The 18,062-nt window shown below is 41.1% G+C and overlaps 1 protein-coding gene across 3 annotated transcripts in view; it reads right to left on the minus strand.

Moving 5' to 3' along the window:
- dis3l (DIS3 like exosome 3'-5' exoribonuclease) overlaps positions 1-18,062 on the minus strand; it is a 64,259-nt gene that overhangs the window by 37,732 nt on the left and 8,465 nt on the right. For all 3 annotated transcript variants that reach the window (XR_012096762.1, XM_073032728.1, XM_073032729.1), the window contains 2 exons: positions 10,754-10,882; positions 8,880-9,015 (listed from right to left, as the gene is read on the minus strand). Coding sequence is in view for 2 of the 3 variants with exons in the window: in XM_073032728.1 (XP_072888829.1) it covers positions 8,880-9,015; positions 10,754-10,882 (265 nt within the window). In the remaining variant the exon portion in view is untranslated. The remainder of the gene's footprint in view (positions 1-8,879; positions 9,016-10,753; positions 10,883-18,062) is intronic.

Genomic DNA, 18,062 nt, shown 5'->3' on the forward strand with positions numbered 1-18,062 from the left:
GGGGAACATTGTCTCATTTTTTAACTGCATTGCATTTGTGGTTTCTAAATGACAATAAACTGAATCTGAACCTGAATCTGAATCTGATTAGAGAGCTTGTCTTATGAGGATAGGTTGAATGAGCTACATCTTTTCTCTTAGGATTGAAGGAGGAATAGAGGTGACTTGATAGAGGTGTACAAGGTGATAAGAGGCATTGATAGAGAAGACAGCTAGAAATTTTTTCCCAGTGCGGAAAAAGGTAAGAGGGCATTTTTTTTGGAGGAAAGTATGGGTGGGATGTCAGAGGTAGGCTTTTTAGCACAGAGAGCAGTGAGTGCATGGAACATCCTACAAAGCATAATGGTGGAGACAGATAAATTAGGGAAATTTAAGAGACTCTTAGATAAGCAGATGGGTGATAGAAAAATGGAGTGCTCTGTGTGAGGAAAGGGTTAGTTTCACCTTAGAGTAGGTTAAAAGGTCAGTATAACATCATGGGCTGAAGGGCCTGTACAGTGCTATAATGTTCTATGCTCTACTATGTTGATAATTCACAATCTATGAATATACTTCTACATTCTAAAGAACATAATTACGCCAAATTTTGTAAAACATTTTAGTGATGAATAGCCTTTAATCAACTTATTTTGAACAATTATTCAGGATCTGCATCACCTGAGTTTCTACTGAAGAGATAATTTTAGTAACAGTACTGCCATCTAGGGTAGCAAAAAGGAATTACTTTCAAAAGTAATTTACTGTAGTACTTACTCATTTAGCTGATTAATGAAACGGAAGAAAAAGAGGTGGAATGAAGAAAAGTGGAAGAATGGAGAGTTGGATAAAAAGTGGAGAGATGTGAAAAAGGTCAGAAAATGAAACAGGTATAAGTCATAGAGATATCAAAAGACACAAGACCTGTCAAGATGGCGCCAGCGAACAACTCAATCAACGGCCATGTCTTTCAGACAGTTCACGAAACTACATCTTTTACTTCTCCTTTCAAAAATGATTCTACTACTAAACTGCATGTGACTGGAACCTGTGATTTACATTTTGATGGTGTGTTTTTGGGCTGATTAAGCAAACTGGCACTTTGCTGTCTCTGAGGGAGTTCGGTGAGGCTTGGAGTAGAGCGAGCAGCCTGGAGGCCAAGAAGACTGGAGACGGGGCACAAGCCCATGATAAACTCACTTTCTCACTGATTAAAGCACCAAGCATGTTTGAAATCAGTGAGGACGACAGCGGAACGCAAGCAGATGTTGAGTGGCACCTGCCTGCATTTGACCAGTCTTCCACTCGCTGCCAGAGGAAGGTCTTGGGTCTTTGATCATGTGGTTTGTGGATTGGATTCGTTTTTAGAGGACTCATGTTATATATGCTTCTGTTTTTTGATTACTCCTTTTCTTATTGCTATTTTGTGCGATTTTGATCGGTGTGGACTGGCTCTTCACCTGCAGTCAACAAATGACACAACACTAAATTGAACAGAACTGAACTAAACTGAATGTTCCTAAACTGTTTCAAGAACTCTGTAGTTTGATGTTTAATATTCTGTGTGCTATTCGCTTGTGTTTTTTTTGCCGTTTGCACAATTTGTTCTTTTTTTTGCGCATTGATGTTTTCTGCGAACATGTTCAATGGTGTTTCTCTGTTTCAAGGCAGTCTGAGGGAAGAACAATCTCAGGGGTTGTATACTGCATACATACTTCAAAAATAAACATTTTTTGAATCTTTGAATCTATGAATGTAAGAGACTGCAATGCTAGAATGCTAAGTGCTGGAATCTGGATTTGCATGCAAGGTCCAGACCCAAAATATCGGCAATTCCCTTCTCCCTGCAGATGCCGCACAACCCACTAAGTCCTTCCAGCAGACTGTTGCTCCAGGTTCCAGTATCTGCAGTCTACTGTATATTTGTCACTGTCTGTCATCTACATCAATGATTTGGACAAGAACATACAAGGGATGGTTAGTAAGTTTTTAGATGACACTAAAATAGGAAATGTTATTAATGGTGAAGATGGTTATCAGAAATTACAGTGGCATCTTGATCAGCTGGACAAGTGGACTGAATGAGGGTAGAACTTTCAGTCAATGGTAGGACCCCGGAGAGTTTGGTAAAACAGGACTTTAGAAATACATAATTCACTAACAGTGGCATTACAGGTAGACAGGGTGGTAAAGAAAGCTCAGGACAATGCCCTCATCAATCAAAGCATGAAGCATAGAAGTTGGGATGCTATGTTGCAGCTTTACAAGATACTGGTGAGGCCCTATTTGAAGATTGTGTTCAGATCTGATTACTCCACTATAGATCTCCAGCATCTGCAGATTTTCTCTTGTCAGTTCCACCTACCAATTTTTTCCCCATAACCCTTAATTTCCCTTCTATGCAGAAATCTATAAAACTGTGTTTTAAATATACTTAATGAGGCAGCCTCTACTCTTTCCCTGGAAAGAGAATGATACAGATTTACTACGCTTAGGGAAAAGCAGCTTCCCCACATCTCCATCCTAAATCTATTCTCCCAGATCTTGAGGCAATGTCTCCCAGTTCTAGTCTCATTTACCAGTGGAACAACTTTTTTGCTTCTATCTTATCATAATTTCATAATTTTATATGTTTCTATAAAATCCCTTTTCATCCTTCTGAATTCCAGTGAGTATAGAGCCAGGCGACTCCACCTCTCTTCATAGGCTAACCCCTCTCATTTCCGGAATCAATCTAGTGAACCACCTCTGCACTACCCCCAAAGCTGGTGTATCTTTCCTTAAGTAAGGAGACCAGTATCCGGTACTCCAGGTGCAGCTGATATCCTATACAGATGCAGAATACCCTCCCTGCTCTTAAATTCAATCCCTCTAGCAAAGAAAGACAACATTCTACTTGCCTTCTTCATAACCTGTTTCACCTGCAAACCAACCTTTTTGCAATCTATGCACAAATATTCCCAAGCCCCTCTGCACAACAACATGCTGTAATCTTTCAGCATTTAAATAATACTCTAATCTATTTTCCCTTTCAAAGTACATATCACATTTACCATCCATCCTTATCTATGTATAAGTCTTTTATACAGTACCTTATCAAATACCTTCCAGAAATCCATTGTACACAACATCCACCCGTTTCCCTCTCACCATTGCACTCATTATATCCTCAAAGATCTCCACCAGGTTTATCGACAGGGCCTCCGTTCATGAATTAATGCTGCGTCTGCCTGTTGCTATGATTGCCTTCTGTCCAGATACCTTGCTCTTTCTTTCTTAATGATAGTTCAAAGCAGTTTCCTGACTACAGATGTTAAGCTAACTGGCCTATAGTAACCTGCCTTTTGACTATATCCTTTTTCAAATAGTGGCATGGCATCCACTGTCTTATAATCTGCTGGGACCTGCCCAGAGTCCAGAGAATGTTCGTAACTAATCACAAATGCATTTACTATAACTTCTGCCATTTTTTTCAGTACCTTAGGATGCATCCCATCAAGACCAGGGGACTTGTCTACTGAGAACCCATTAGTTTGCTTGTCACTACCCCTTTAGTGACAACGATTGTACTGAGCTCCTTACCTCCATTGCATCCACAGCATCTCCCTTTGGCATGTTAGACATGTCCTCCCCTTTGAAGATGGACACAAAATCGTCATTCAAGGCCTCAACCATTTTAACATCACTCAATATTCATTTCCTCTTCTCATCTTCCAAGGGACCTACATTCACTTTAGCCATCCTTTTCTGTTTTATATAATTATAAAAAAACTTTTACCATTCTGCTTTTATATTTTGTGCTAGTTTACTTTTAGGATCTATCTTCCCTTTCCTTATTGTTTGCTTAGTGCTTCTTTGTTACTTTTAAAAGATTTTCCAATCTTCCACCTTCCTGCTACTCTTGGCAACTTTGTTTGCATGTGCTTTTAGTTTTAATGTATTTTTTTATTTCCTTAGTTATCCAAATCTGGCTCTCCCAATCCTTACTGTCCTTGATTTTAACTGGAATATACTTCTGTTCAGCACCATGAAAAACCTCTTCAAAAGTCTCCGTGGTTCCAAAACTGTCCCATCATATAGCCTGTGTTTCTAGTCTACGCTAGGCAGCTCCTCCCTCGTCCCACTGTGGTCTCCCTCTTTTAAGCATACTGTACTGGTTTTAGATTGAACTACTGCATCCTCCATTTGTATGAGGAATTAATTTGTACTGTGATTACTCTTTCAAAGAGGATCCCTAAGAAGATTGTTAATTTTACCTGCCTCTAAAATAGTTTTCCCCCTTGTAGTTAATTAACACACTGTTCAAGAAAGAGAATGGACCCATTTCACCCAGAGAATGGACCTTATATGGATTCAACTGCCAGAGGAAGTGGTTGAGGTTGGGACATTAGTAATATTTAAAAGGTACTTGGACAGGAACATGGATAGGAAAGATTTAGACAGATATATGCCAAACACAGGCAAACTTGGTCAGCACAAGGAGGACTGAAGGGCCTGTTTCTGTGTTCAATCACTTTTGGCCAAACAGCATCCATAGAGGCAGAAGAATAGTCAGTGCATTGTATGCAGGGTCTCAACCCAAAACATCAACTCGACCTCTGCCTGCAAAGATGTTGCCTGACCCACTGAGTTTCTGAAGGAGTCTGCTTTGTGTCATAAGGACATACAAGCGGCTTTGAATCAATAAACCAAGTCTGGCATCCCACCTTTACCGTGTTCCAGTTGCCACACTTCAGGAAGGATAGTGATAGCAAAACAGAGAGCGTAGAAGAGAATTACCAGCATTTTGCTTGGAATGAAGGACTGCAGTTACAATCAGACAATGGATGGACTGGGTATATTCTCACTGGAACACAGGAGGCTGAAGGGTGACCTTGTAGAGGTTTATAAAGTTACAAGAGGCATAGAGGTGAGTCAGAATATTTTCATAGAGCAGTGAAGTCCAGAACCAGAAGGCACAGGTTTAAGGTGACAGAGAAGAAATTTAAAATAGATCAGAGAGTTAATGTTTTCACACAGAAGGTGATGAACATTTGGAAAGAGCTGCCAAAGGTAACGATGGAAGCAGATGCAATGACAATGTTTATAATTACAAGCGTGGATTAGATGATTACTTCCTCGAGTAATCTGTGGAATTCTCTGCCACAGGAAACAGTTGAGGCTGGTTCATTGGCTATATTTAAGAGGCAGTTAGATATGGCCCTTGTGGCTAAAGGGATCAGGGGGTATGGAGAGAAAGCAGGTACAGGGTTCTGAGTTGGATGATCAGCCATGATCATACTGAATGGCGGTGCAGGCTCGAAGGGCCAAATGGCCTACTCCTGCACCTATTTTCTATGTTTCTATGAGTAACTGTGCTCTGCCTGCAATGGCCATCTTGACATCCCGGTTACAAGCCATGTCAACTCATCTGTCCTCAGCCTCCTCCACTGCCAGGGTGAGGCCAAATGCAAACTAGAACAACATCAAATTCCACCTGGGCAGTCTACAACTCAACAACATTCACACTGAATTCTTTAGTTCAAGTACTACACCCCCTCTATTCTTTTCTCTCTCCTCCTGGTCCACCAAGGTTTATGACACAGCTTCTTGCTATAGCTTCGTTTCCCTCCCTCCCCCAAAATCAGCATTAATATCACTGGCATACGTTGTGAAATTTGTTGTTTTGCAGCAACAGTACATTGCAAAACAATTTAAAAACTATAAATTACAATGAGCAATATATATTTAAAATTTTTATAAGTGGTGCAAAAAGAGAGCAAAAAAAAGACAAAGAATAGTGAGGTAGTGTACATAGGTTCAATGTCCATTCAGAAATCTGATGGCAGAAGGGCAGGAGATGTATCCTTGTCGGTTGAGTTAAGAAACCGCAAGGGTAAAAGGACCCTGATGGCGGTTATATACAGGCCTCCCAACAGTAGCTGGGATGTGGACCACAGATTACAACAGGAAATAGAAAAAGTGTGTCAAAATGGCATTGATAAAAGCAAAAGAGAGGGCATAGAACAAAACAAAAAATAGTGGGAAGACAGGATTGGTAAGCTTTTAAAACCCTATAGAGAGCAACTAAAGGAGTCGTTACAAGGGAAAAGATGAAATATGAAATCAAGCTAGCAAACAATATCAAAGTGGATAGTAAAAGCTTTTTTGAGCATGTTAAAAAAAGATGAGAGTGGATATGGCACCGCTAGAAAATGAGGCCAGAGAAATAATAACTGGGGACAAGGAGATGGCAGATGAAATATTTTGCATCAGTCTTCACTGCATAAGACAGTAGCAGTGTGCCAGATGTTGAAGGATATAAGGGGAGAGAAGTGAGTGCAGTTACTATTACAAGGGAGAAGGTGCTCAAAAAGCTGAAAGTCCCTGTCACCCAAACCAGATGAACTGCACCCCAGGATTCTGAAAAGGGAGCAGTAGAGATTGTGGAGGCATCAGTAATCATCTTTCAAAAATCATTGGACTCTGGAATGGTGCCAGAAGACTGAAAACTTGCAAATGTCATTCCATTCTTTAAGAAAGGAGTAAGACATCAGAAAGGAAATTATAGACCAGTTAGCCTGAACTCAGTGGTTGGGAAGATGTTGGAGTCAATTGTTAAAGATGAGGTTAAGGAGTACGTGGAGACACAGGACAAGATAAGACAAAGTCAGCATGGTTTCCTTAAGGGAAAATCTTGCCTGATGAACCCGTTGCAATTCTTTGCATAGATTCAACTAGGATAGATAAAGCGGATGCAGTGAATGTTTTATATTTGGACCTTCAGAAGGCCTTTGACAAGGTGCCACACACAAGGCTGCTTACCAAGCTAAAAGCCCATGGTATTACAGTAAAGTTACTGGCATGGTTAGAGCATTGGCTGATTGGTAGGAAGCAGTAAATGGGAACAAAAGGATCCTTTTCTGGTTGGCTACCGGTGACTAGTGGTGTTCTGCAGGGGTCGGTATTGGCACCACTTCTTTTTATGCTGTATATCAATGATTTAGATGATGGAATACATGGCTTTGTTGCCAAGTTTGCAGATGACATGAAGATTAGTGGAGGATAGGTAGTGTTCAGGAAACAGAAGGCAGCAGAAGGTCTTAGATTAAGAGAATGGGCAAGAAAGGGGCAAATAAAATACAAACATGAGGAAATCTGCAGATGCTGGAAATTCAAACAACACACACAAAATGCTGGTGGAACACAGCAGGCCAGACAGCATCTATAGGGAGAAGCGTTGTCGACGTTTCGGGCCGAGATCCTTCATCAGGACTAACCGAAAGGAAAGATAGTAAGAGATTTGAAAGTAGTGGGGGGAGGGGGAAATGCAAAATGATAGGAGAAGACCGGAGCGGGTGGGATGAAGCTAAGAGCTGGAAAGGTGATTGGTGAAAGTGATACAGAGCTGGAGAAGGGAAAGGATCATGGGACGGGAGGCCTCGGGAGAAAGAAAGGTGGGGGGGACACCAGAGGGAGATGGAGAACAGGCAAACAACTAAATATGTCAGGGATGGGGTAAGAAGGGGAGGAGGGGCATTAATGGAAGTTAGAGAAGTCAATGTTCATGCCATCAGGTTGGAGGCTACCCAGCCGGTATATAAGGTGTTGTTCCTCCAACCTGAGTTTGGATTCATTTTGGAACAATCAAGAGCTTGATGGGTTCTTGATTGGACACAACATCAAAGGTTATGGGGAGAAAGCCGGGGAGTGGAGCTGAGGAGGGGGAGAAAGGATCAGCCATGATTGAATGGCAGAGCAGACTCAATGGGCCAAATGGCCTACTTCTGCTCCTATGTCTTATGGTCTAAGCTGTTCCTGAATCATTGAGTGTGTGTCTTTAAGCTCTTTTACCTCCTCCTTGATGGTAGCAATGAGAAGAGGGCATGTCCTGAGGGATCTGTCTATCCATTCACTTCCTGCATCCTGTCCCCTCCCTCCACTGTTCTATTTTTGTTCAGCATCCTTTTCTTATCTGGCTCCTTCCTTTCTTACCAGATTCCACAATCTACACCCCTTTGTAGGCTGAGTTTCATCTCCCAATCTCTATGTCAATCTGCGTTCTTCCCCTCCCCATTCTCTGGCCAGGTCCATCTGCCCATCAATCCGTCCCCAGTCTCTGTGTCAGCTCAATTTGCCCATCAACCCCTCCCCACCTGGATCCACCAGCTCCTGCCTCACTCTCTTTCCCTTACCTCTATACTAGCTATCTGCCCTTTACACACCCCATCCTGAGGCAGAGTCCCAAATCAAATCATTCCTTTCGCCTCCGTAGGAGCTGCCTGACCTGCTGGATTCCTCCAGTAAGTCATAAACACAAGAGTTTCTGCAGATGCTGGAAATCCAGAGCAACACACACAAAATGCTGGAGGAACTCAGCAAGTCAGGCAGCATCTATGGAGGGGATAAACAGTCAATGTTTCAAGTCAAGACCATTCATTCAGGACTGGAAAGGAAGGGGGAAGAAGCCAGAATAAGAAGGTGGGGAGAGGAGGAGGAGTACAAACTGAAAGGTGATAGGTGAGATCAGGTGAGGGGAAAGGTGGGTTGGTATGAGATGGAAGATGAAGCAAGAAACTAGAGTTCCTCTAGCCACTTGTTTTTTTGCTTCAGATCCTCACATCTAGAGTCTGTTCCATCTTTGGTCTACAAAGTTGCCTGAAGTATTCTCCGATTCCTTTCCCAGTATCCAGATGGGGTTGAAAAAGGATAATAAATCAGCCATGATTGAACGGCAGAGAAGACGTAATGTCCGAATGGCCTAATTCTGCTTTGATGGCTTATAGTCTCAAAGGTCCATACATCAAGCCTACCATTTCCTCCCTACCTTCTGCAGCTGCTGCTAGGTTTCCAGCACACAATTGTATAATAACACCCTGACTTATTCAACATGTTCTATCACGTATCACTGAAATGCTCATTACCTTAAATGATACAACAAACACTCCATCTGTTTCACTCCCATACTTCTGAATGGCTTCTGTATCTTCGGTAACCATAACAACTGGCATTAATCCTGCAAGATGATTATAATACCAGACCGTGGCATAATAAATGCACCTAGAACAAATAATTAGCATTTTATTAATTTTCTTTGCATGACTGGGATAACAAACACAATGTCCACATCACGGGGTGGCACAGTACCATAGCGGTTAGTGTAACACTATCACTGTGCCAAGAACCCAGGTTCAGTTTTTGCGCTGCCGTCTGTAAGAAGTTTGTACGTTTTTTCCCCACGATTATATGGGTTTCCACTGGGTGCTCAGGATCCTTCCCACATTTCAAAGACTTACTCGGGGGGGGGGGGTTAGTAAGTTAATTGGTCATAAGGGTGTAATTGGGCAGCACAGGTTTGAATTGAATTGACCTTATTACTTACATCCTTCAAATACATGAGTAAAAATCCTTATATTACGTCTCTGTCTAAATGTGTAACGTGCAATTTATAGTAATTTATAATAAATAGTATATGCAACAATATAACATAGAAATACAGTTGTGTTAGTATGAATTAATCAGTCTAATGGCCTGGTGGAAGAAGCTGTCCCAGAGCCTGTTGGTCCTGGCTTTTATGCTGCAGTACTGTTTCTGGGACAGTAGCAGCAGGAACAGTTTGTCGTTGGTGTGACTCAGGTCCCCAGTGATCCTCTGAGCCCTTTTTACACACCTGTCTTTGTAAATGTCCTGAATAATGGGAAGTTCACATCTACAGTTGCGCTGGGCTGAGGGTCCTGCAATTAAGGGAAGTACAGTTCCCATTCCAGACAGTGATGCAGCTAGTCAGAATGCTCTAATTGTGCCTCTGTAGAAAGTTCTTAGGATCTGGAAGCCCACACCAAACTTCCTCAACCATCTGAGGTGAAAGAGGTGCCTTTTTCACCACACAGTCGGTATGTACAGACCACGTGAGATTCTCGATGATGCTTAAGCCCAGGAACTTAAAGCTGTTCACCCTCTCAACCCCAGATCCATTGATGTCAATAGGGGTTTGTTGGGTGGGAAGGGTCTGTCACCGTGCTGTATCTTTAAATACAATGACAAGAGTGTAATACTAATCAGCTTCCAAACCTAGAAAACCCTTTCTTCCTAATTTCAAATTTACTTGAATATATTCCAGCAAAAACAATTTGAGTTATATTGGGCGAATGCCTCTGCCATACTTAAAGTTAAACCTATGTCATAACATTAAAACATCCACAATTCACCCATACAGCTCCACCTTTTCATGAATTATACTACCCCACGGAGCAAACAAAATTCTGCAATTCTGAATTCCTGCCACAAACTCCTTCTCACACATCACAGCTGCCATTCCGAAGTAATTTATAATTGCCCCATCAGCCTCAGGTGACATTCCACTGTAAAAATGGCAGGATCTGCCATATAGTCAATGAGCCAAAGATGTCCAAGCTCACCAGATCGTCATTGCCATAGTTCCTCCTGTCCTCAGTCACAAAATTCTCACTAGTCTTAGATTAGGTCAATCCTTGATGAGAAAAGCAGCCTAATACAATGGCTCTCGTGAAGGGGTTCCCAATCTTTTTTAGGAAATTCCCAGGCATCTGTGGAACCCCTGCTCTAATGGCTCCTGATCAACATGTTTGTTTCAATCCCAAACAATAAATGTATTTTTTTCCTGCAATATGTGAGATTAAACAGAAGTTATAATTCTGCGTGTTTTTATGTTTTTAGCTACCAGAGTGAATTAAAAACTTGAGATTAGTGTACAGTATTTTACATTAACTACAGTATTTCTTAAAAGCTAGAAAGATTAAATTGAATATCAATGACAAACCTGGTCTGCCATTTTTCTAGGGACTCTCCTTGTTCTCTTGGGACATACGAGTACAACTGAAATTCATTGAAGAACATAACACATTCATGACGAGCATCCTTCAGCAGGTTCCGCAGCTTGTTGTACTGTCTGCAATGATACAAACGATGATGTAACCACACTGGTCCAATAGTTTTTCCACAATTGCTCATTTAAAAAAAGTGGACTATTCCTTTTCTGTTCTTCTATCATTGCAACTTGAAATCTGTTCCTCAATCACTGGAAGTGAGGACAATGGACTCCAGTTTTGACTTCAACACAGAGATATTTTGTTTGCAAAATACTTATACATCTACAACACTTCTTTTATTATATTCTGGATTCTGACAAGGCAGATTCAGATTCATTTATTTATCTCATGTACATTGAAATATACAGTGATATGTGCTGTTGTGTTTGCAACCAACACAACCTAAGGATGCGCTGGGGTGACTTGCAAATATCGCCACACATTTTGGTGCCAACACAGCACCACCATATTCAGATGGCTGTAGAGGTATGACAATGTGGTAATTAAACTCCAACAACCACATCTTAATTTGCGTGAGTCCATGTACCTATCCAAAAGTCTCATAAAAGAGCCTATCATATCTGCCTCCACCACCGATGCTGACAGCCCATTCCACACACTCACCACTCTCTGCGTAAAAAACTTACCCAACATCTCCTCTGTACCTACTCCCCAGCACCTTAAACCTGTGTCCCCTTGTGGCAGCCATTTCAGCCCCGGGAAAAAGCCTCTGACTATCCACATGTTCATTAATTTTGCTTTACCCAGGCTCCTTGGTGACACTCTCAGTCAAAAACTGCCTTGAAGTCAAGAGTAGTCACTCTCACCTCACCTTTCATATTGTAGTAAGGTAAGAAAAAATGTGGAGCTGAACGATTCTGGCCAAACTCAAACTGTATGGTTTGCTAGTAATTTATTCCAGATATGGAGTCGTCAATGTACAGGATTGGAAAAAGATGCAGAGGATTGTAAACTCAGCCAGTTCCACCATGGGCACTAGCGTTCCCACCATAGAGGACATCTTCAAAATGCAATGTCTCAAGTCGGCACCCATCATGAAGGACCCTCACTATCCAGGGCATGCCCTCTTCTCATTACTACCATCAGGAATCTGAAGACACACAGTCAGCAGTTTAGGAACAGCTTCTTCTCTTCCGCCATCAAATTTCTGAACGGACCACGAACACTGCGATTACCTCACTTTTAGAACTACTGTATATATAACCCCTTCCCTCCAGTCACTCTTGGGCAAGCTGTAGCACCCCCCCCCCCCCCCACCCCAATCAGGTTCACATGAAGTCATGGGAACAGGAGGTGGATGGTGGTACGAACAGCTGATACATATCACAAGTCCTGGTTATGCGACCACTGATGCCAGGCAGACAATCTCTGAATGGCTGGGGTCACCCATCTTGTAAATATACTGTCCAGAAGAAGGCAATGGCAAACCACTTCTGTAGAAAAATTTGCCAAGAACATTAATGATCATGGAACCCATAAGGGCTCACATGATACGACAAGGCACATAACAATGATAATGCTATAGCAATTTTATGTATTGCACTGTACAACAAATTTCATGAACTATGTCAGTGACAAGAAACCCGATCCTAACTCTGAGAAAGCAGTGCTTGACGCAGTGTTAATGACACCTTCCATCATATTGCTGGTGATTGAGGGGACACTGATTTTTGGACATACAGACTGGACTTGCCCTGCAGTCTGGGAACAGGATGAACATGAACAGTTTTCTGCATCGTCAGGTAGATGCCAGTGTTGGATCTGTACTAGAACAACTTGGCTTGAGGATCAAAGATCAAGTTAAAATTAGGAATTTAATTTGGTTATGCAGCAGCACCTAACAAGAATGTTTTGATAACAAAATAAAGGAGTTGGTACAATCTAATTAGCCAAAAAGAAAAGATCTTGTTGGTGAGGATCAAACTATTAACAGAAGAAATTAATGTTTAATAGGTTTCAATTAGATTCGCCTTACACAAGCATATTTTGTCTTCTGGTGTAGTCATGTAATTTGAAGACGTGCTGAGAGTCAGCTAACAGAGATAAAACAGTATATTATGAGAATCGTGGGAAGCAAAATATTTCTATCTTCACCTGTGTCAATCAATATAAGCAGTGTAAAACTGCCCATTCCTCATTACTCTGCAGTTTGAAAATGCAATTCCATAGCAGTAAAAAAGACGTGATCAGGTCTGTGTTTATCGGCACTTTGATAAGGAAAGTGACAGAATGTAATGAGCTTTTCGATTTCAACTTGATCAACACAAATACTAAGCTCAGAATAACATATACTAGAATCTCCAGCCACTAATTACAAGTGCTTTATGTTAACTGTATACCCAAGTACCAGTCTTAAACTCTTAGCAAATGATGAATAAATGCTTCTAAAACCTTATTGATTTTCAAAAAGACAAAACAATTAAAATAGAAATAAAAATGATCATTCAATAAATTGATAGCTTCAAAATAGCAAGTCCAATGAATTTCCATCAAGATGAAAAATAATTTAATATATAAATGATTAGAATAGAATAAAATAGATTAATACGTATCAGAATCATCTTTATTATCAGCTGCATATGTTGTGAAATTTGTTACCTTAGTGGTAGTACATTGATAATAATGTAGAAAAAAATAAGTATATCAATTACAGATATATATATATCTATAGAAATAAATTTAAAATAGTACAAAAGCAGAAATATATATTTAAAAAATGCAGTAGAGTTCTTGGGTTCATTGTCCATTTCGGAATCGGCTATCAGACAGGAAGGAACTGAATCACTGAGTCTGCTCTACAGCTCTAGCTACCTGGGTTCAGTCAGTTGTTGGGTGCTGTCTGAATGGAGTTTGCACGTTCCCCTGTGTATGTTTGCCCTGGCTACTCGGGTTTCCAAAGTCTTACATTTAGCCTCTGTAAATTACTCCCAGTGTAGATAGATGGTGACAGCAATAATTACGAGAAGGCATCATAATCACAAGAGATTCTGCAGATGGAGAGAAGTAAACAGTCAATATGTCAGGATGAGACCCTTCATAAATCAACTGCTTGTTCCTCTCCACAGATGCTGCTTAACCTGCTGAGTTCCTCCAGCACTTTGTATGTGTTAATCAGGGAAGACAATGAGGACAGTTGATGGGCTGAGTGGCCTAATTCTGCTCCTATGAGAATTTACAGGGAGAAAGAATGTATTTTGAAAGTGGCAAAGGCTCTTCACTGAATTGCCTCCACCTTTGACATCAGGAAGCAAATTAAATTTTAAATAATATGCAAATTCAAAATGTTTTTGTTTCTTTTATCATAACATTTTGCTTTTCATATAATGTCTTATTTGGGTTAAGCTCAAACTTCAAAATAAAAACAAAAAAAATGAATGAGAAGTGTCCTTAAATATTCCAGTCAAAACAGCAAAGATAGAAAATTGTCCCAGGCATGGATGTCCACATAATGCACAGTGGGAATCAAGAGAATAACAGGGACAAAATGAAGAGCAATCTGTTAAACTGAACAGCTTTGATTAAAATAGCCCCAGGCTTTAAACAGACGCTCAATCCTTAACGGAAAACTTCTTAAAATGTCATTAGCAAGTTAATTTAACTAATTGTATATTTAACTATTTACACCTTCTTGAAAAAGAAAAACTATTTTCATTTAATTAAAAGCCCTCCAAAGCCAAATACATTTTGTTGATTCTGTATAAATAAATCAATTATCTTACATTTTCTCAATCATCTGTTTTCAAGTCTATTCGAGCCATTTACCCAGATAGATAAGAGAAACAAGGTCATACAGACAGAGTTTAGAGAGACAGCAAAGATTTTCAAAAGTAGGACCTCTAAAGGAGGCAAGGTCAGAACTACTCCCAGTGCCATGTGCTACTAAGTAGAAATGAGACCAGAGCAGATGAATGCGTGGCTGGAGAGATGCTGTTGGAGGGAGGTTATATACTTCTTAGGCATTAGAACTATTTTTTAGCAGCAGGTGGCACCTGTATAAAATCAAACAGATTGCACCTCAGAAACCAGAAACAATCTCCTTGCTGAGGGGTTTAATTTTGCTAATGGGAAGAATTTAAACCAGCTCTCATCAATTTCTCCAACTCTCCTCCCTCCCTCCTCTCTTTTTCCATTCCCCATTGTTTCTCCTCTCACCCCTTCTCTTCTCCTCACCTCCACTTTCACTTCCTTCACGGTCCACTATCTTCTCCCATCAGATTTCTTCTTCTTCAGCCCATTACCTCTTCCTCCCAGCTTTTACTTCATCACCCCTCTCCTCCATCCACACCCCCACCCCAGAACAATCTTCAGATTCCAGCTTCTGCCCCCTTTCCAGTCCTGGTAAGGGTCTCAGCCTAAAATGTCAACTCTTCATTCCTCTCCATAAATTCTGCCTGACTTGAGAGTTCAGCCAGCACTTTGTGTGTTGCTCTGGATTTTCAGCATCTGCAGAATCTCATACGTTTTAAAAGATTTTTAAAAAAATTTCAAGTGTAGAAAAAAAGAGGGATTTAGGGAGGAAGATCAAAGCAGGTTTCTGGCCGCCAATGGAATATAGCTATAGACAGACAATTAGAAAGCAAAATTTTGAAAGCCAAAAGCACAATTTTACATTGAATGTGCTGGAGCGCAGAGATATACAGGTCACAACAGAGTGGTCAGCAGCACTGGGGATCCACAGGGGACCGTCCTGTCTCCTTTTCTCTTCACCATCTACACCTTGGATTTAAACTACTGCACAGAGTCTTGCCATCTTCAGAAGTTTTCTGATGACTCTGCAATAGTTGGATGCATCAGCAAGGCAGATGAGGCGGAGTACAGGGCTACGGTGGGAAACTTTGTCACATGGTGCAAGCAGAATCATCTGCAGCTTAATGTGAAAAAGACTAAGGAGCTGGTGGTGGACCTGAGGAGGGCTAAGGCATCAGTGACCCCTGTTTCCATCCAAGGGGTCAGTGTGGACATGGTGGAGGATTACAAATACCTGGGGATACGAATTGACAATAATTCAGGGCAGGGGGATGGGAACAAGTGCAGAGAGACAGAGGGGTGTAAAATGAGGGTAGAAGCAAAAAGTAGAAAGGTGAAAAGTAAAAGTGGCAGGCAGGCAAATCCAGGGCAAAAAGCAAAAAGAGCCACTTTTCAACATAATTGTATAAGGGCTAAGAGTGTTGTAAAAACAAGCCTGAAGGCTTTGTGTGTCAATGCGAGGAGCATTCGTAACAAGGTGGATGAATTGAATGTGCAGATAGTTATTAATGAATATGATATAGTTGGGATCACAGAGACATGGCTCCAGGGTGACCAAGGATGGGAACTCAACATCCAGGGATATTCAATATTCAGGAAGGATAGACAGGAAAGAAAAGGAGGTGGGGTAGCATTAGAGGGGAGATTAACGCAATAGAAAGGAAGGACATTAGCCTGGAGGATGTGGAATCGATTATGGGTAGAGCTGCATAACACTAAGGGGCAGAAAACGCTGGTGGGAGTTGTGTACAGGCCACCTAACAGCAGTAGTGAGGTTGGGGATGGCATTAAACAGGAAATTAGAAATGCGTGCAATAAAGGAACAGTAGTTATAATGGGTGACTTCAATCTATATATAGATTGGGTGAACCAAAATGTCGAGGAACCAACTCGAGAGCAGGCCATTCTAGATTGGGTATTGAGGAAGGGTTAGTTAGCAATCTTGTCGTGCGAGGCCCCTTGGGTAAGAGTGACCATAATATGGTGGAATTCTTCATTAAGATGGAGAGTGACATAGTTAATTCAGAAACAAAGGTTCTGAACTTAAAGAAGGGTAACTTTGAAGGTATGAGACGTGAATTAGCTAAGGTAGGCTGGCAAATGATACTTAAAGGGTTGACGGTGGATATGCAATGGCAAGCATTTAAAGATCGCATGGATGAACTACAACAATTGTTCATCCCAGTTTGGCAAAATAATAAACCAGGAAAGGTAGTGCACCCGTGGCTGACAAGGGAAATTAGGGATAGTATCAAGTCCAAAGAAGAAACATATAAATTAGCAAAAAAAAGTGGCACACCTGAGGACTGGGAGAAAGTCAGAGACCAGCAGAGGAGGACAAAGGGCTTAATTAGGAAAGGGAAAAAAAGATTATGAGAGAAAGCTGGCAGGGAACATAAAAACTGACTATAAAAGCTTTTATAGATACATGAAAAGAAAAAGATTGGTCAAGACAAATGTAGGTCCTTTACAGTCAGAAACAGGTGAATTGATCATAGGGAACAAAGACATGGCAGACCAATTGAATAACTACTTTGGTTCAGTCTTCACTAAGGAGGACATAAATAATCTTCCGGAAATAGTAAGGGACCGAGGGTCTAGTGAGATGGAGGAACTGAGGGAAATACATGTTAGTAGGGAAGTGGTGTTAGGTAAATTGAAGGGATTAAAGGCAGATAAATCCCCAGGGCCAGATGGTCTGCATCCCAGAGTGCTAAAGGAAGTAGCCCAAGAAATAATGGATGCATTAGTGATAATTTTTCAAAACCCCTTAGATTCTGGATTAGTTCCTGAGGATTGGAGGGTGGCTAATGTAACCCCACTTTTTAAAAAAGGAGGGAGAGAGAAACCGGGGAATTATAGATCGGTTAGTCTGACATCGGTGGTGGGGAAAATGTTAGAGTCGGTTATCAAAGATGTGATAACAGCACATTTGGAGAGGTGAAATCATCGGACAAAATCAGCACGGATTTGTGAAAGGAAAATCATATCTGACGAATCTTTTAGAATTTTTTGGAAGATGTAACTAGTAGAGTGAATAGGGGAGAGCCAGTGGATGTGATATATTTAGATTTTCAAAAGGCTTTTGACAAGGTCCCACAAAGGAGATTAATGTGCAAACTTAAAGCACACGGTATTGGGGGTATGGTATTGATGTGGATAGAGAATTGGTTGGCAGACAGGAAGCAAAGAGTGGGAGTAAACGGGACCTTTTCAGAATGGCAGGCAGTGACTAGTGGGGTACTGCAAGGCTCACTGCTGGGACCCCAGTTGTTTACAATATATATTAATGATTTAGACGAGGGAATTAAATGCAGCATCTCCAAGTCTGCGGATGACACGAAGCTGGGCGGCGATATTAGCTTTGAGGAGGATGCTAAGAGGATGCAGGGTGACTTGGATAGGTTAGGTGAGTGGGCAAATTCATAGCAGATACAATTTAATGTGGATAAATGTGAGGTTATCCACTTTGGTTGCAAGAACAGGAAAACA

Source organism: Hemitrygon akajei, chromosome 30 (genome assembly GCF_048418815.1).
Source record: "Hemitrygon akajei chromosome 30, sHemAka1.3, whole genome shotgun sequence".
NCBI classification, from domain to species: Eukaryota; Metazoa; Chordata; class Chondrichthyes; order Myliobatiformes; family Dasyatidae; genus Hemitrygon; species Hemitrygon akajei.